Here is a 19,992-nt window from a genome sequence, read left to right on the forward strand (position 1 = left end):
CTTAAAATCCTACCCTCGACTCTTATTACTTTATTGGTTACCATTTTTAATATTCTATTGTCAAATAGCGCGTTCCCCGAACAATGGAAGGATTCCATTGTTATCGGTATCCCAAAACCCAATAAACCTAAAGCTAATCCGAGTAGCTATAGGCCTATTAGCTTAATTAACTCGATCGGGAAACTTTACGTAAGATTAATTCTCGCGCGTCTTAATCATTACATCGCGGAGCTTAACCTGATACCCGACATACAGTTCGGATTCAGAACCACTCACTCGTGTCCCCAGCAGGCTCACCGACTCACCGAGTACATTCTCATACGGCGTCAATTTCACGCTACCACGGCAGCCGTGTTTTTCGATGTCGCGAAGGCCTTCGACAAGGTATGGCACAACGGCTTAGTATTCAAGCTGTATCAACTGGGAGTGCCAGACAGGCTCGTGCGCATCATTCGAGCATACCTTACCGATCGCTCCTTCCGATATCGAGTAGAGGGCACCCTATCCTCGCACAAACCCATCAGGTCTGGCGTGCCACAGGGTTCGGTCCTCTCTCCCACTCTTTTCTCGCTCTTCACGAGCGACATTCCCAAGTTTCCGAGTGTCCAGCTCGCTCAGTACGCTGACGACACGGCACTCTACTTTGGCTCCAACCGCTCAACCTCGAGCAAGAACATTAAAGTGCTTCAAGCCGCCGTCGGGCGGATTGAAGTGAACCCCGCCAAGAGTGCAGCGGTACTCCTCGGTAACGCGAATAGCATCCGCGCTAAAAAACAACCGACCGACGTTATTAAACTGTATGAAACACCCATACCGTGGGTGAAGGATTACAAATACTTAGGAGTCACGTTCAACAGGAATATGAACTTCAAGAAACATATTGATACGGTATGCAATAGAGCCCGATTTGTCCTCAGTCGCTTTTATCCACTTATGTGTGGGCGAAGCAAACTTCCGCTCAAACACAAAGTGACGCTGTACAAAACCATCGTACGGCCCATACTGTCATACGCAAGCGTCGTTTTCTCGCACACCCGACCGAGCTACTTACGTCGTTTGCAAGTAGTTCAAAATAAAATCACGCGCATGGCAACCGGAGCCCCGTGGTTCATCCGAAACGTTGACCTTCACCGCGACCTAGAGCTTCCGACAATAGCTCAATACTTTAAAGAGATCTCGCGACGCTTCTTTGACAAGGCGCCTAACCATCCCAACATCTTGGTTAGGAAGGCATGCGGGTACACCCCCCTTCACCATAGTCTCAACCCAATAAGACGTCCCAGACATGTAACGGTAGACCCGGATGACGACATCACCATCGCGAACGCGACACCCACACAAACACCGACACAGACACGCACACACCGCCTTCGCAGGCGTAGGCGCGGTCAACCACCGCAAACCACTGGCACTCGTCACTCTGACCATGGCCAGCGGCCCGCACCCTAGACACACCACACATTGTTTTGATACCCGACGAGACGTTAGTCCTCGTCCTGTAATCGCTTCACTACACTCACTCACACACGGACTGACTGACGGACTGACATACACCACTTACACAATCACAAACACACTCCACAAACAGACAGAAACACAAACATACATGCATACAAACATTTACCCTACGTACATACATATAAACACACATACATGCAATCATAAACACATACATACATTACACAAAACATCACCACACTCGCCGGCGAGTGTGCTCTTATCACCTTTTCATCTTTCATCTTCATTTCATCTTCATGTTCATTCTCTCTCCTTCCCACAAGCACACAGCCGGTCTGAGGTTCGAGTCTCCTTAGGAGACGCCCCACGACTGTTGTTGCGTAGTCTTTGCGGCCTCCACGGCCCACGTCCTACTTCGCTGTGAAAGCCAGGGCTGCTAACAGCACAGAGGAGGTTTTAGTCGGTATGGGGTGTCCGCTTACGCGGACACTCGAGTCCGACATATTACGCCCCGTTCCGGGGCGTAAATACGAAACAGTATTTCCTCCTCTCAAAAAAAAAAAAAAAAACCCCGACGCTTCACTCGTCAGTCGAGTCCGCTCGGCCTTGCTGTGCGGTTGTATAAGGGCATAAACTGCGTTAAGCGTGTGCACGCACGTGAGCACGTCGCGGGCCACGCTTCTGGTGCACGCACGTGAGCACGTTCGCGTGCTTATGCGCGGGCATCGGCGCGTGCATCCGCGTACGCAGTTTTCTCAGTACAATTTTGACGTTGGAGGTGTACAGTCGAATAAGTAATAATGGATAAATTAATGTTGTATTATTTATCAAGACGACGGCGACGACGAATTGCCAAAAAAAGACGCCAGCCAGTAAGCCCGTTCGTTGAATCTAGGTTACTGTGCGGGGAATTCGTGGTGAAGTTTGGTATATTAAGAAAAAATGAAAGGTTTTTTTTCAAATATTTTAAAGTTTCATTACAAGTCTATGATGAATTATATTCAAAACTGGAGCCCTATTTGAAGACTAACAATCTACGATTGAAATCTACGTCAATCGTATCACCAATGGAACGATTTGCAATGACATTGCGGTAAGTAAAGACATTTCGATATTAATAATCATCTTTATTCATGTAAAAAAACAGTCATTATTTAACAAAAGTTTAGAACACTCATATTTTTTGCCAATTTATGTAAGTCACATTACTGTTTAGCCACATCAAGCAAGAAAGAAGAAGAAGTTCTTATTGTTTCGGCAGTGACACCTGAATATGGCTTAAAATGTTTTTCTTGATGTGGTTCACGGACCGAAACACATAACCGCACACTTATTAATCATCATATTAATCACAGTTTCTTATATTTATTAATTATATTTTGTTATTTCTAAATTACACAGTTTTATCTTTTTCGTTTTTTTTTATCTATACCTACTTATTCACTTATTTTTTTATATACTTAATCACAACAGTCATCACAGTGTCTTGCATAAACGCTACGTTACAATTAGTCATTGATTATTCATTTGAAATACACTAATAAAATCACAGGTTCAAGTTTAAAATAAAAAAACACAATAACAGTTAAAACAGTACAATAAGTCTAAATGTCTTAATTATAATAATATACCTACCTTACAAAGTATTAATTATAATGACGCATATTGATTGCAAGTTTTTACATATGAATATTTCCCTTATTAATTATTCCCTTCTATTACTAGATCGGGTACTAATATTATTTTAAATTCTTATTTATCATCACAATCATAATCACAGTTTACTACATAAAAGATTAAATTTAAGAAGAGGACATATGAAGGAGCAATGTTATGAGTAGGTTCAAAAAAAAGGTCCATTAAGTAAAAAAGGGGTCTATTGATACACTTTTTTATTTGACCCCAAAATAGGGTTTAAGATAAAAGTGTCCGAATCGACCCCGTTTCTTTCCTTATGAACATGACACCTCAAGGCTTGTAAACTTTTGGCGAATGCCCTTGTATATCATAATAATTGCACATGAGACCAGAAAAATATAAATATAAAATTGCGCTTTTTACTAACTTAAATAGTTCTTCATGTTCTTCTCTTTCTTTTGTTCTTAATAATTAAACAGTCTTAATCAAATCTTCAAAGTCTTTCTTGTTACCTATTTATTCATTGTTCGTATCTGATCTTACATTTAAGGATTCTAAATCATTCGTTACCGTATTTTGCGTTAATGAAAGGTCATCAATGGTAATAATCATTTCTTTTTCAATATCAATTAAAGCTTGTAATACTTTCGTACGAAATAATAATTTTTTAAAGCAACTCAATTTTTTTACAGTTGGTAATAATGACTTAAAAAAATTCAAGTCTTCGTCCATATTATCTGCAGTGTTATTCTTCACGTAATTTAACAACTCTAATTCGAAATCAGTTGGCGATTCGCACTTACGTTTCTTGGAAGATCGTGTTTCTTTGGTAACGCTGGAGCTGGTGCTAGGTACATTAATCAAATCTTCTTCAATAATCGTATTATTTTGTGAAGTTCTCGGTGACGCGTTTTGCTCTACTGACTGATTAAAATTGTCTGCCGATTCTTCTCCTTGAGTATTCGAGTTTGAATCTAAAAATGACAGCATGTTATAGTAAACGTATGTTTTATTTGCCCTGGAACCGGAGCCTGATTTAAGTTTTTTTTTAGTAGACCTCACTCTTATATAAGTGTCTCTTGCAGTTTTCCATCTTTGCTGCAGCTTTTTCACTGAAACAATAACACAGGTATTTTATTTTATTACAGATATTTAGTTAGTGGACATACCTTCGTCGATATTCATCTGGCGTATCAGACAGGACTAACCACGGTCAGAAAAATAGTAACAGAAGTTTGTCAAATTATAATTGAAAGGTTAAAGGAAGAATGTATACCAAAATTTTCCCGTGCGCTATGGGTAGAGACTGAAAAAGGTTTTTTAACGCAAGCCCAGTTTCCTAACTGCATAGGTGCAATAGACGGAAAACATATACGCATTATAAGACCTCCACATAGTGGTTCCCTCTATTACAACTATAAGCATTACTATTCTATTGTACTGCTTGCAATGTGTAACGCCAACTATGAGTTTACCTATATAAACGTGGGAGTGCAGGGTAAAGAATCTGACTCCGCAATTTTCACACAAAGCCGATTGTACGAACAAATCCACAATGACTTAATAGATATTCCTCCTGCCAAAGCATTGCCCGTAATACACAATGATAAACCAACCAACATTGCTGCAACCGCAGCTTTGCCCTATATTATTGTAGGAGATGAAGCATTTGGGTTATCTAGCCATGTCATGCGGCCATATGCTCGAGCTCTCGATTTAAACTACAAAAAAAAAATATTCAATTATAGGTTAACGAGAGCGCGACGTTATATTGAGTGTACATTTGGTATCATGGCTAATAAATTTCGCATACTCCATCGTCCATTGAACGTTGGAAAAGACAAAGCAATTTGTTTTCTTAAAACAATTTGTATTTTGCATAATTTTATAAGATCAAGAAGTCAAATTAATGACTTTCATGATATTGTCATTATACCAGACCATATACGTTCAGTTCGGGGGTTAATTGGAAATACCCACAGAGATTCGTATACATTACGCGATAGCTTCGCAGATTATTTCGTTGCAGACGGACAGCTGTCATGGCAAGATCGCAGTATTTATTGAAGGCTTTTTTATAATTTATGTACATTCAATAATTGAATTTTCACGGTTTTTTACCACACATTTTTTATTAACATAGCAGGCATATTTTGACAGCAGCATAGCAGACATTTTATACCTAATGATTTTATTTGTTAAATTAATCGGATGTAACCAGTTGCGCCGCCATGACAGTCGAAAATTATAAGAAATTCAGTATTCTTACATTAAATAGGTAAAATGTTATGTAATTACGCATAAAATGAAACTTTTTTTCTTTCATTACACATCCAGTGATGTGTAGTTTGTACAGTGTCTAAAAACACAAGTAGGCATCTTTTTTACTAAAATATTATTGGTACTCAAACACATGTAGACGCGACACCGATTGGAGCGTGACTAACTGCATGGTAGGCAATTACCTTCCATTGCTCTTGCCTTTGAAAGCGGGCGTATAACTAATCTAGTTATATAAAATCATAGGATGTAACCAAATAACTTAGATTGTTGTAAACTAAAGTTGAGAGATGTCAAAGAAAAACCTACAAAACTACAAAACGCACGCTTATTTTACAAAGTTACTAGCCCAATTCTAAAACCAATATAATAAATATTTTAGTTGATAATTGTTTTATTTATTTACCTACCGATCCACTGTTTCTGCCCTAAAATGATTTTGAACCCTAAATACACCGATAGTGTGAAGTAGTGTGAAGCTCGCAGTCGTGAACATACTGGTTGTCTCGTGACGCGCAAAATGGCGGCGACCGCGTGGCCGAAAGAAAGAACTTTGGAATTTATCGAGCAATAATTATATAAAACCATACCAATATTATGGGACATTGTTCACACGAATTTCACAATGTTCAGAAATACGCAGTATCTCTGCACTAGTTTTGAATATAAGCATGATTTTATATTTACATAGGTAAATTATTGTAAATATTCCGAGTTTTAATTTTATAGTTGGATTAATTGTTGAAAACATTTAATTGACACAAATACAATTGAAATAACTAATTATATATAACTAATTGCATAGATTATTAAAAATAAAAATTAGGCGCAAAGAATAGTTTACCTAACCTACGTTATTATAAAATAAAAAAAGAGTGTAGGTACTTACCTTGTATGTTTTTTTCTGCTTCACTCCAGTCATCAAAATTTTCAAACAGTACTTTACAAATGTCTAGCCATGCTTTTGATTTAGCGTCCCGGTCTTTAAATATTTCGCTTGATTGGTCCCATATGGCAGGACGACACTGAACTTCAACAATTACCCTTTCTGTATCAAAATTTGTCATTTTTTGTTATGGGCCGGGCACGCGCGTGCGGTCGGTTCGAGATAGCGCTGTCAACTGAACAAGCACGCGCGTGCACCCGCTAGCGGGCTTCGCGCGTGGACCCGTCCAACGTGATGCGTGATCACGTCGCGTGCATGCGTGCCCCATTGCACGGAAGTATCACGCGACGGGCTCACGAGCGTGTGCACGCGCATGGGCACGCGCGGGTCGTTTTTGTATGGACACGCGAGAGGCACGCTTAACGCAGTTTATACCCTAACGCGGAGCATATGACTGATCACGTGAGTATATCTGCGATCGTCGAGAGAAAGTACGATGCTTGAAACTTCACTGCGATGACTACTGGTGATGTGTATGATTCTATGAGTTGATGTACAGCATTATGAAATGGTTCTTATCAGAGCTAATATTACGTTATATAAAATAAAATGTTCTTGTCAGAACGAATCTTTCGGCATACGCTTATTACAGTTATTATGCACGATTACTATTTCTACGATCTATAATGCTACGTTACAAGTTAGGTATTAGACATTTGTATTAATTGATATTATTGGTTGTAGGTACAGCTACAAATATTTTGTAATATATGTGTGTGTGTGACATTGCTTTAAATTTCTGAAGTAAATGACATATGTATTTTTATTACGAAGGTTTGGAACAAATTTTATGCCTTTTGTATCATCAATACTTACATTTTATACTCTCGGGGCATAAGGATAGGTCAGAATGTAAATCATGCAGTTCAATTGGATATTCTAGATCTACTTCCAAAATAAAACCAAATTCAAAATCATCCAGCACCAAAAGAAAGAATTATTTGAATGAAAATGATAAATGAAATTGAAAAATAATTTGAAAGATTATTGGAACTATAAAGATAGTTGGATGTTCTAAATTTTACAAATGATTTAAGTTTTCTTTAGTGTTATTTTGTTGTTCTTTGTTCTAAATTTTCTTAATGAATATTGTTATACTCATTTGTATGCTATTGTAACTGTTGTACTTCATCCTGACTTGCACTAAATAACTAATAAGGTTTTACAGTGAATAAAGATTTTTTTACTTGACTTGATATAGATAGTGAAAATAAGCCAGGATCTCTGGGTTACAATACACATTGATGAGCAGGGTATGGGACAATACTTCGATTCATATGATCGTCCAGCTAAGGGATTCCAGCTGAGGTTTTTACATAGCAATTGCGTAATATATATCTACAATACTTTAAGAGTAGAGAAATTATTTGACGCAGTATATTTAGCGAGTACTGTTTAATGTATCTATACTTTAAATTTAATAAGAGGAGTTTGAATGATTTCATCAAATATTTTGAATATGATACAATCTGCAACGATGATTTATTATATACTTTATTTACATCATCTTTTAACATAAATAAGAAACACAGCACAAAATTGACGTTTTAATCGTAGTAACGAATGTGAGAGGGAACTAATTGCATCTATCACATTCATAGAATTAACATTGAGTCGCCTCCCAATCATTAGGTTAATTATTACCACTGATTAGTAATGAGTATGGATCTGTTTAACTTAAAAAGCTAACTTTGAAACTATAAGAGATATCGAAAAACGGATCAGCGCAATCGCTCGGAAATACATCGAAACCCCCAGTTTGACACCAAATTTTTTTTTTAGTAGGCATCACGAACAAGTGAGCCAGAACCGGCGAATCCCTACTACTGTGAGCCAGAAACGGCGAATCCCTACTACTGTAATGTTGTGTGGTCCGATCTATATAGATATGCTTTAAAAAATAAAACAAACGAGAAAGGACAAACAAAATCATTTTATTATTATTTCCACAAATGGTCTTTCTTTTTCTCAAGCAAGTGGCCTCGCGTGCCAGGTCGCCAGATCCCACGGGTGTGCGAAACCTGATTCGTCGGCTCGCGAAGTCATGGCAACTGTGAGGCGCGTAATAAAGGCGTCTAGGCTCTCAACTCCCAAATTCCTCTCGATCGTGGTGTTCCTCACGTAACATGGGGCGTGTCGCGACACGGCGGAACAGCTTATTTTGTTCGATTTGCAATTTCTTTTTGTAGCAGTCGGTCACGAGCCCATACCATGCTGGTGCTGCGTACGTGAGGCAGGATCTGATGTAGGTCTTGTACACCCCCACCTTGTTCTACAAATGGAGGCTGGAGGAGAGCACCCGACGATGGAGCGCTGCGGTGATGTTGGCTTTGAATGAAGGAAAAGTAAGGTTTATAATTGATATACAGAAACATACTATAGACTATGGAAATATTGGCTACTAATAAGTGGTAAGGATTTTAGATAATATATTTCGTGGAGCACCTCCCTGCTTCAAGAAGAAACATTCAGTGTTAAGAATGTGAGTATGAAATTAGTTATTAAATTATTAAATCTTTCGTAAGTCAATATTAAATTATTTATTAATAGAGCTTTATTCACGTTTCATCGATGTCGGTACCGACTACCGACTAGTTTCAGACCATTCGGAGGTCCTTCATCAGGGTGAGTGTGGTAGGTTCGCGATAACGTCCCACCTCTTAGATGGAGTGGCAATGGGTTCACCCATAGCACCAGTCGTGGCCAACATATTTATAGAACAACAACCAGGTTCCTGGTGGAGATATGTAGACGATGTGCTTGCTATAGTTCCCAGAAAAGAATACTACTGGACCATCTGAACAAAATACATCCGAAGATAGGTTTTACTATAGAGGAAGAAAAAGATGGAACCCTCCCATTTTTGGATGTACTGGTGAAACGCGAATCCAGTGGTAGCCTGGTGCATACGGTTTTTAGAAAACCCATACATACCGATCAGTACCTAAAAGCAGATTTCCATCACCATCCGTCGCACTTGTCGGACCACGCACTCTCATTAATCGCGTCCTTCGTTTGTGCGATTCGCAATTTATTGAGACAGAATTGACACACGTGCGGCAAGTGTTGGAAGGCAATGGCTACAACTGGCGACAGTTTTATCGACTGGCACACACGACCATCAAGCAGCGGCCTCAACATGTGGAGCGGGTCCCGGCATATCTACCATACATGAGAGGGGTAACGGATCAAATTGGACACCTATTTCGCCGTAGATATAGCATTAGGACAATTTTCCGCCCCCTGACGCAGATTTGTAGTCTTCTGCAATGTCCAAAGGATCGGGACCCTCTGGAGAGCCTTGGCGTCTACAAAATTCCATGCTAGTGCGGCAAAAGTTACGTTGGTGGAACGGGACGAAACATAAAAACCAAACTCACCGAGCACATCCGCAGTGTACGTAAGTTAGACAGCAACACCTCGGCAGTGGCAGAGCACGCGGTAAACTGCGACACGTCACATTATTATAGGTTCGATAGGGTGGAAGTATTGGCGCGCAATAAAAACTTTGTGGCTCGCAAGCTGCTGGAAGCCATAGATATTGACCGTCGACCCAATTTTAATAGAGACTAGCTGAGCCGACAGACGTTTTCTTTATATAATAAATAAAGTTTTTATATGAATTCGTCAATAACATATCATAACATCAAAAATTACTACGTAAAATATGCACCCTGCTGTCGTAATGAAATTGTTTCACAGCAGAACTGTCAAACCGTACGTCAATAAATTCTCTCATAGAAATTATATAGGGACACATCAAAGGAAAAACAAATTTGTGGTTTTTATTTAATTTAGCAGCATTTTCCTTTTAAACCTTGCCTGGACTTCACAAATAATTCAACACCAAAATAAGCCAAATCGGTCCAGCCGTTCTCGAGTTTTAGCGAGACAAACGAAATGCAATTCATTTTTATATATAGATAAGGGTTGGGCTCTGTCACAAACTTGGAAACCTGTGTTACAAAACATGTTTCGCAATAAGACCCATAGTGCCGATGATCATGTAGTGGACACTGTCAGTACATTTTGTGCACCCGTGGACACCAAGCGCACCCCTCCGCCTCCTGCCCTGTCCAGCCGCGCACTACGAGCCCAAGTCCGCAGTAAGAGGTGGAACGTTATCGCGAACCTACCACGCTCATCCTGATGAGTCCGAATGGTCCGGAACTAGTCGGTACCGACACCGATGAAACGTGAGTAAAGTTTGATTGATGTGGGGGTTGGTCTGAAGGGCGTCGTAGCTAGTGAAATTACTGGGCAAATGAGGCTTAACATCTTATGTCTCAATGTGACGAGCGCAATTGTAGTGCCGCTCAGAATTTTTGGGTTTTTCAAGAATCCTGAACGGCACTGCATTGTAATGGGCAGGGCGTATCAATTACCATCAGCTAAATGTCCTGCTCGTCTCGTCCCTTATTTTCATAAAAAAATAAAAATGGAAACATTAACCTATAAAATCATTATCTAAAAATATTCTATAGTTAATTAGGAATAAGAAGCTTTAGAACATAAGGATATAGTTAATAAAAACATCATAATATAAGATATTAATTATTTATCTACAATTTATTAAGCATTCTAAGATTATAAAATGAAGATATTTATAACTTATATAGATAAGGTTTATGTTTTTAGGATATAAAATTTACAAATCTATGTTCCTCCTAAAGGACTCTGGCGTTGACAATGACTCCTCTGAAGTGATGTCGGGCACAGCGATGTCTTCTGTTTCTGAAATCATAGTGGTTATAAATATTTTCACTACTAAAAAAAAATTGTATTGTGGTTATAAATTTGAACGCAACAGCTGCCTTTGTTTGCGCTATAACAGTTAGCAGAGCGGTACGTATTATCAGTTTGTGTTGGCACTCTAAAATTTGTTGATCCAATACAACATGTACGTGACTTATTGGCACTGTGTTGGATAATCAATTAATCAGTTCCATAATATTATATAAATACCTATATATCACATTAATGTGCAATATTAATTGTGCAAAATACTAGTAATTCACTTGTTTTAGAACACAATTTAGTAGATAGAACACATAAAACTACTTTGCGATTATTCTTAATTGAAGAGGAAAATTAAGAGGTCAGTGAAGGTTGTCCTTTGTTGATGAATTATCTTATTTCTTTATTATTAATAATTGTATTTTTGTTGATTTTAAGAACATAAGGCAAATATCAATTGCGCTAATATACTCATTCTGATCTGTGCGTCTAGGAACACCAGAATTGAATCAAGTAGGTACATATGTCTAACAACATTTCACAACAACCCTACAATTGCCGATAAATGACTTGTCGAGTTTTCTTAGCCAATAAGTGGGTATTGGGCATTACTATTATGTTTTTTATGCATCTTTTGAAAATTATTTACATTCTTATGAAAATATACTCAATTTACATATATACGTTGGTTAAAATCCGAGACTATTATTAATAAAAAGTAAATAGGTAAGTAAAACTCACTAAAAGACTTGTAACATGGCGGATCCGATGGCGTGCTGGCTGCAGCGGTTGCTGCGCCGGAACTGTGCTGCAAGCTGCGATCAGAACAACACAATTAATTAAAGATTATCACGGGGAGTGCTCAGAGTTGTTCAGGTAAATACAGCAGCCGAAATCAACCACCGGGCATAACATAACACACCCATGCCAAGATGTTTACGTCTGCCATTCTAAAATCGCGCGTTGTGCGAGAAAGTTCTTGTCTCGCAGAGACATTTGTGCAATCAAATTGCGGCTGCAGTTTGCTCGAACCGATACGATTAAGGGACCTTAAAGGCAGGCGACGCATCTCTTGACCTCTGGTGTTACTAATGTCTATAGGCGACCTGCCTCACCACTTCACATCACGAGAGCCTCTTGCCCTTCGCACAAAGCAGTTTTATTAATTTACCTTGCGGACAATTATGGCGGCGCGACTACGATAGAGTAAGAACGAGAAAACTTGAGGACAAATTATCAATTAGGTATATCTACTACCTTCTCTTTTTAATGGGGGATTTCTTATTAGATCTCAATTTAATTTTTGTTAATACTAAATATTCTGTTATGAATCAATCTTCTTGGCTCGTGTTAACCACCGCTGTTCCAACTATTATCAGGATTATAATGTAAGTAGTGTAAGAAAGTGTTGTTGACTTAAAAAGGTACTAGAAATAATAAAGGTAAGCCATGACACAAACACATCAGTCTCCAACTCTACTCTCGCGTAAATAAATAAAAAAACACAAGAGTTATAGCGAACGGTAGATACAAAAAATATACTGTCAAAAAAAAGGTGTGTAGAAATAGAACGTAATATTCGTAGAAACTAAACGTAATATTCGTAGAAATAGAACGTAATATTCGTAGAAACTAAACGTAATATTCGTAGAAATTAAAACGTAAGGAAATAGGAAGACGTCGGCTCGTGATTATTTTTCAGAAGTGTAAAATTGCTTGATCCAAATACGGTGCCAGCCAAGTTGCGCTTTGAAAAATGCACTAACAGGCCCAGTCAACAGTCACAGTCGCCGCGAACGGTGGGGTCCGTCCCAGTACAGTCAGTTGGTCGTTGCTGCCGCGGTGAAGTCTGGGCGGGCAGAAGCGAGTGCAAAACACCACTTTACATGGTGTAATAAAGCAGTGACAGGATTTCAGGCCAAAGATTTTCATCGCAGAGTAATAAGCCGCAGCGAGTCTTCTATCTTCTTTCTTTTCTTCCTTTACTGTAGCCCGACTCGAAACCAAAGCCTACACAGCCGCTTTATCCTACACGTACCAGTCTAAACTAAACACAGTTGCATAATATTACCGATATATTACATTAATGTGCAATAAAACTGTTAGTAGGTACTCGTAATTCATTTCTTTTAGATCACAATATAGTGGGTAGAACACATAAAAATACTTTGCGGTTATTCTTAATTGAAATTATTAAAGTTTGCAAGTCAAGTCATTCTTGTTGATTCTAATATAGTAAAAGGAGAGTTAGTACCTTGAGTGTAGTGCAAACATGCAACATGCAGGCAGCAGGAACCATGCAGCAACTTTTTCAGCCATGGTAGGTGAATGCAGTGTGCCACGATGCAGAATACCCAGGCACTATGTTTGTGAACACGTCGAATGAAGTGTTGCAATTTACCACGTCGGGGTCACCAATTTGGTGACATGAAATGGCTTATTGCGTAAATGAAATTCTTATTACTTTGGACTTGCTGTACATTTCTGATCACATTACTAATGCAAAAATTACATAACAATATCTAACTTCAAATAAATACCTATGTAAAATATTAATTATTATAAGCTATGCTTGCCGGTTCAATGCTAGATTGAAATAGGGCAGAGAACCCTGCTCTTTCTTTTTACCCAGCGACGCTAGTTTTCTGGCCTGGCATTCAATCATATTGTCTTAGAAAATCGCTACAACACCATTCGAAAAAATACTTAAGAATTGATCATGTTTCCGGATCCGGTAAATTAAAGAGGCAATTTTATAGTTGGTATTGGCATTCGAAACGAGTCTTATAATATACTGGTACATCATAATTAATTCTACAGTACATAAATTTTATTTTTCACTTAAAAGAATACACATACCTTACATGTCACAAAACCCCACCGCTCCCCTCAACCATTTTTAAGGAAGGTTTACTCTCATTAAGATTATACATAGTTTTATTAATATAATAAATATTCTATTTTTTTGTGCAGATGATTGCTGAACGGCTGTTACCTAGGTATATCAATAACTATGAAGTAACTTGAAGACCCACCACCAAGACATTTAAAAAAACTTTATATTGAGGAGACCGTAAAATTCTTAAATAAATTTAAATATATCCCATTTACTACTGCTCTTCTAATATTGCACACAATGCTCTGTAACTCCATCTGAAGTGATTTGATAATTCAATAATTATCATCCTCACCTATTCATGCAGCTGTTGACACTGTTCGTGACAGTGCATTCTTTTTTAAGACAACAAGCAGTTTTTATTCCCAAAGTAGAATCTAAGTAAGCAAACTGAACTTCCAGGAAGAATATAAACTAAATTTGTACTGTTGAACTTAGCATATTTACAAGTGCAAATACTTTACTCTAGCCACTCCACAACATTAAGTTATTGACTCTGAACATTAGACAAATAAATGTTTAACATAGTTAAATGTTGACATTTTGTTCTATTATATTTTGATATTTGATTTCACATTCTAACACACTATCAAGCCCCAGTCTAGGCATAGCCACAACTACACATTAGTACTTGAATCACATAGTAACACAAAGTATTATATAAGATACAGGAATATGTTTACATAGGATATTAATATTTTAGTCAACAAGCAAAATTAAATTGCACTGGTGTCTTTGATCAGCGCTTTGTGGTGATCACAAATATATTTCTATAAGTTCATTTTAAATCTGTGTAAACAGCACTGTCTTCAAATTGGTTGCAGAGTAATATTCCAACATTTTGTTATAGCATATCAGAAACTCCCTTTAAATATAGTGTTAAAAAATGGCCATGTTTTTAGTTGCAATAAGCATGTCCGGGATCTTTGAGGCTCATTTTGCTGCACATATTGCCAAACTTTTTACTCAGATAAGACTGTGTTTAATAGTTTATGGACACCACACCAGGCATCCCATATTATGCATTATACCAACATGTATCATATTTAAACAAAGGTTCTGATTAAGAAAAGGTGTCACATGAGCCCTCCACGGTATGTCGTAACAAACCATATGTTGTATCCATAGTTAATTCAACCAGGTGTGCATCGCACTGTTTCTCAGGCAGCAATGTATAATTAATTACTATTATATCAGCCACGAAGACATTGTAATATTCAACATACAAATGTAGGCATCTACCAACACATGGTACAAAATGGGCTTGAATATAAGATGTGTACACCCTTTCAACATTTCTGTGATTCCTCAGGTGTTAACATCATGTGTCCCATTCACTCATTTGACCTCCTATTCCATTCAGAAAAATGTGTAACAATACAAATCTAATAACTTTTCACCTTTACCTTGCAGAAAAGCACTTTTAGCTCAGCTGAGATGATGGTTCATTTCCCAATGCATTCGCTTCACTCATTGCTTACCTCAAGACAAACTAAATGGACCTGTGGACAAATATACAACATAAGAACTTAACACATTGTTCAATTAATGTCAACTCACAAACAATTTATTTTCTGAAAATTTCTTCAATATATATCAATATCAACCGTTTTGGCGTTGTATTTCATGCACTGATAATAGAAAACCAAATTTAATTTTACTTAACCACCCAATAAGACTTACACGGATCATATAAAACTACTAATTCGTGATGTTACACTGTCCGCGACACTTATTATTTATAAATTAGTGTTATTAATTAATCGGTTAGGAACTATCACAATAATAGTTTCGTCACGTCACTACGATCACAGGTTATTAAATTACATTTTGTATTGTGATTCTTTCGCGTTTTACTGAAAACAACAGATGGATAATAAATACATGTACGTACACTACGAGAACTGCACTACCGATACGCTCCAATGAAACGTACACGGCAAGCGTTTCTACTTTCTATGGTCCTATGCTACCTACCGTCTCCCCGTGGACACGGCAAGACCGCTGTCAAAAAACTGTCAACATATAGGTACGTATCCCTAGACAAAAACACCAGATTTTTCTTTTACCCGGTGTATTATTAATTGCTCTTGGTTCTAAGAGCCACAAAACAAAGGCGCAACGCTTTTGAAGACAAAATACATTAGTATTTCTTTGGCCTTAGCTTTCGGCGGCCATTTTTGTTTAGCATACAACGGGAACATTACTTTGTGAAATTATTATTTTAAAATAAACAATTTTTGTTTGAAAGAAATCATAAGATCATATTATAACGTGTCCACTATAGTAAAAATAATACAAAGACTTCAATTTAAATATTTTCATTTAGACGCGTTGAGCCATAATTTTACTGTTGACATAACATTGTTGTAGTTACATAATTTAGTCATAATTTCTCGTACAACTCTGAAAGAGCGCCGATATCACAGCACGAAACTTTCATAAATCACGTTTAATAATCAAGCTTGTTTATCTAGTAACCCGTAACATAAACCGAATAAAAATACCGCGACTATTGTAAGCACAAGTGGATATAGCGTCAGCTGAGCAGGTGGCATCTCATATCTCATACGAGAGGTTAAGTTTAGGGAGAAACTGTCTAAATAACATTGCAAGTGTAAACCATTTTTAAGGAAGTAACCATTTAAGTAATAATAAATTTGTTAACACCGAAAGCACAGTGCACACAACACACCGAACGCCACATTTGAACAATAAGAATTGAGAAAGACCGAATAGTCAACAACTAATAAAAAAATTTCACCACAACATGTGGTGATAGAACATCTACAATAACCCTACATTTGCTGATAAATGACTTGTCGAGTTTTCTTAGCCTATAAGTGGGTATTGGGCATTACTATTATGTTTTTTATGCATCTTTTGAAAATTATTTACATTCTTATGAAAATATACTAAATTTACATATATACGTTGGTTAAAATACGAGACTATTATTAATAAAAAGTAAATAGGTAAGTAAAACTCACTAAAAGACTTGTAACATGGCGGATCCGATGGCGTGATGGCTGCAGCGGTTGCTGCGCCGGAACTGTGCTGCAAGCTGCGATCAGAACAACACAATTAATTAAAGATTATCATGGGGAGTGCTCAGAGTTGTTCAGGTAAATACAGCAGCCGAAATCAACCACCGGGCATAACATCACAATGCGAAATTCCACCCATGCCAAGATTTGTTTACGTCTGCCATTCTAAAATCGCGCGTTGTGCGAGAAAGTTCTTGTCTCGCAGAGACATTTGTGCAATCAAATTGCGGCTGCAGTTTGCTCGAACCGATACGATTAAGGGACCTTAAAGGCAGGCGACGCATCTCTTGACCTCTGGTGTTACTAATGTCTATAGGCGACCTGCCTCACCACTTCACATCACGAGAGCCTCTTGCCCTTCGCACAAAGCAGTTTTATTAATTTACCTTGCGGACAATTATGGCGGCGCGACTACGATAGAGTAAGAACGAGAAAACTTGAGGACAAATTATCAATTAGGTATATCTACTACCTTCTCTTTTTAATGGGGGATTTCTTATTAGATCTCAATTTAATTTTTGTTAACACTTAATATTCTGTTATGAATCAATCTTCTTGGCTCGTGTTAACCACCGCTGTTCCAACTATTATCAGGATTATAATGTAAGTAGTGTAAGAAAGTGTTGTTGACTTAAAAAGGTACTAGAAATAATAAAGGTAAGCCATGACACAAACACAACAGTCTCCAACTCTACTCTTGCGTAAATAAATAAAAAAACACAAAAGTTATAGCGAACGGTAGATACATAAAATATACTGTCAAAAAAAAGGTGTGTAGAAATAGAACGTAATATTCGTAGAAACTAAACGTAATATTCGTAGAAATAGAACGTAATATTCGTAGAAACTAAACGTAATATTCGTAGAAATAGAACGTAATATTCGTAGAAATTAAAACGTAATGAAATAGGAAGACGTCGGCTCGTGATTATTTTTCAGAAGTGTAAAATTGCTTGATCCAAATACGGTGCCAGCCAAGTTGCGCTTTGAAACAGTCACAGTCGCCGCGAACGGTGGGGTCCGTCCCAGTACAGTCAGTTGGTCGTGGCTGCCGCGCTGAAGTGTGGGCGGGCAGAAGCGAGTGCAAAACACCACTTTACAAGGTGTAATAAAGCAGTGACAGGATTTCAGGCCAAAGATTTTCATCGCAGAGTAATAAGCCGCAGCGAGTCTTCTATCTTCTTTCTTTTCTTCCTTTACTGTAGCCCGACTCGAAACCAAAGCCTACACAGCCGCTTTATCCTACACGTACCAGTCTAAACTAAACACAGTTGCATAATATTACCGATATATTACATTTATGTGCAATAAAACTGTTAGTAGGTACTCGTAATTCATTTCTTTTAGATCACAATATAGTGGGTAGAACACATAAAAATACTTTGCGGTTATTCTTAATTGAAATTATTAAAGTTTGCAAGTCAAGTCATTCTTGTTGATTCTAATATAGTAAAAGGAGAGTTAGTACCTTGAGTGTAGTGCAAACATGCAACATGCAGGCAGCAGGAACCATGCAGCAACTTTTTCAGCCATGGTAGGTGAATGCAGTGTGCCACGATGCAGAATACCCAGGCACTATGTTTGTGAACACGTCGAATGAAGTGTTGCAATTTACCACGTCGGGGTCACCAATTTGGTGGCATGAAATGGCTTATTGCGTAAATGAAATTCTTATTACTTTGGACTTGCTGTACATTTCTGATCACATTACTAATGCAAAAATTACATAACAATATCTAACTTCAAATAAATACCTATGTAAAATATTAATTATTATAAGCTATGCTTGCCGGTTCAATGCTAGATTGAAATAGGGCAGAGAACCCTGCTCTTTCTTTTTACCCAGCGACGCTAGTTTTCTGGCCTGGCATTCAATCATATTGTCTTAGAAAATCGCTACAAACCATTCGAAAAAATACTTAAGAATTGATCATGTTTCTGGATCCGGTAAATTAAAGAGGCAATTTTTTAGTTGGTATTGGCATTCGAAACGAGTCTTATAATATACTGGTACATCATAATTAATTCTACAGTACATAAATTTTATTTTTCACTTAAAAGAATACACATACCTTACATGTCACAAAACCCCACCGCTCCCCTCAACCATTTTTAAGGAAGGTTTACTCTCATTAAGATTATACATAGTTTTATTAATATAATAAATATTATATTTTTTTGTGCAGATGATTGCTGAACGGCTGTTACCTAGGTATATCAATAACTATGAAGTAACTTGAAGACCCACCACCAAGACATTTAAAAAAACTTTATATTGAGGAGACCGTAAAATTCTTAAATAAATTTAAATATATCCCATTTACTACTGCTCTTCTAATATTGCACACAATGCTCTGTAACTCCATCTGAAGTGATTTGATAATTCAATAATTATCATCCTCACCTATTCATGCAGCTGTTGACACTGTTCGTGACAGTGCATTCTTTTTTAAGACAACAAGCAGTTTTTATTCCCAAAGTAGAATCTAAGTAAGCAAACTGAACTTCCAGGAAGAATATAAACTAAATTTGTACTGTTGAACTTAGCATATTTACAAGTGCAAATACTTTACTCTAGCCACTCCACAACATTAAGTTATTGACTCTGAACATTAGACAAATAAATGTTTAACATAGTTAAATGTTGACATTTTGTTCTATTATATTTTGATATTTGATTTCACATTCTAACACACTATCAAGCCCCAGTCTAGGCATAGCCACAACTACACATTAGTACTTGAATCACATAGTAACACAAAGTATTATATAAGATACAGGAATATGTTTACATAGGATATTAATATTTTAGTCAACAAGCAAAATTAAATTGCACTGGTGTCTTCGATCAGCGCTTTGTGGTGATCACAAATATATTTCTATAAGTTCATTTTAAATCTGTGTAAACAGCACTGTCTTCAAATTGGTTGCAGAGTAATATTCCAACATTTTGTTATAGCATATCAGAAACTCCCTTTAAATATAGTGTT

The 19,992-nt window shown here is 37.4% G+C and overlaps 1 protein-coding gene and 1 non-coding gene across 51 annotated transcripts in view; both read right to left on the reverse strand.

Moving 5' to 3' along the window:
• Positions 1 to 2,545: 2,545 nt before the first annotated feature.
• LOC126978071 (uncharacterized) lies at positions 2,546 to 6,696 on the reverse strand. The gene is made up of 2 exons (XM_050826782.1): positions 6,266 to 6,696; positions 2,546 to 4,208 (listed from the first exon to the last, which is right to left on the reverse strand). The coding sequence occupies exons 1-2, from the start codon at positions 6,441 to 6,443 to the stop codon at positions 3,613 to 3,615; spliced, it is 774 nt and encodes a 257-aa protein (XP_050682739.1). The 5' UTR covers positions 6,444 to 6,696; the 3' UTR covers positions 2,546 to 3,612.
• Positions 6,697 to 8,236: 1,540 nt separating this feature from the next.
• The window catches only part of LOC126978072 (uncharacterized), a 53,804-nt gene continuing 42,048 nt past the window's right edge, over positions 8,237 to 19,992 (reverse strand). For 13 of the 50 annotated variants that reach the window (XR_007732500.1, XR_007732490.1, XR_007732491.1 and 10 more), the window contains 4 exons: positions 15,362 to 15,457; positions 11,801 to 11,874; positions 10,975 to 11,056; positions 8,237 to 8,650 (listed from right to left, as the gene is read on the reverse strand). This is a non-coding gene — a transcript (uncharacterized LOC126978072). Of the gene's footprint in view, positions 8,651 to 10,974; positions 11,057 to 11,800; positions 11,875 to 15,355; positions 15,458 to 15,638; positions 15,770 to 16,945; positions 17,020 to 19,992 lie in introns of those variants that run through there. The other 37 variants (XR_007732497.1, XR_007732504.1, XR_007732484.1 and 34 more) reach the window with 10 other exon arrangements.

This window comes from Leptidea sinapis, chromosome 47, assembly GCF_905404315.1.
Source record: "Leptidea sinapis chromosome 47, ilLepSina1.1, whole genome shotgun sequence".
NCBI classification, from domain to species: domain Eukaryota; kingdom Metazoa; phylum Arthropoda; class Insecta; order Lepidoptera; family Pieridae; genus Leptidea; species Leptidea sinapis.

What these genes read in the sequence shown, in the direction of transcription:
- LOC126978071 (XM_050826782.1), bottom strand. Translation starts at nt 6,443, where the DNA reads ATGACAAATTTTGATACAGAAAGGGTAATTGTTGAAGTTCAGTGTCGT. An exon ending in AGCAGAAAAAAACATACAAG is followed by an intron (nt 4,209 to 6,265) that starts GTAAGTACCTAC and finishes TTATTGTTTCAG; the next exon opens with TGAAAAAGCTGCAGCAAAGA.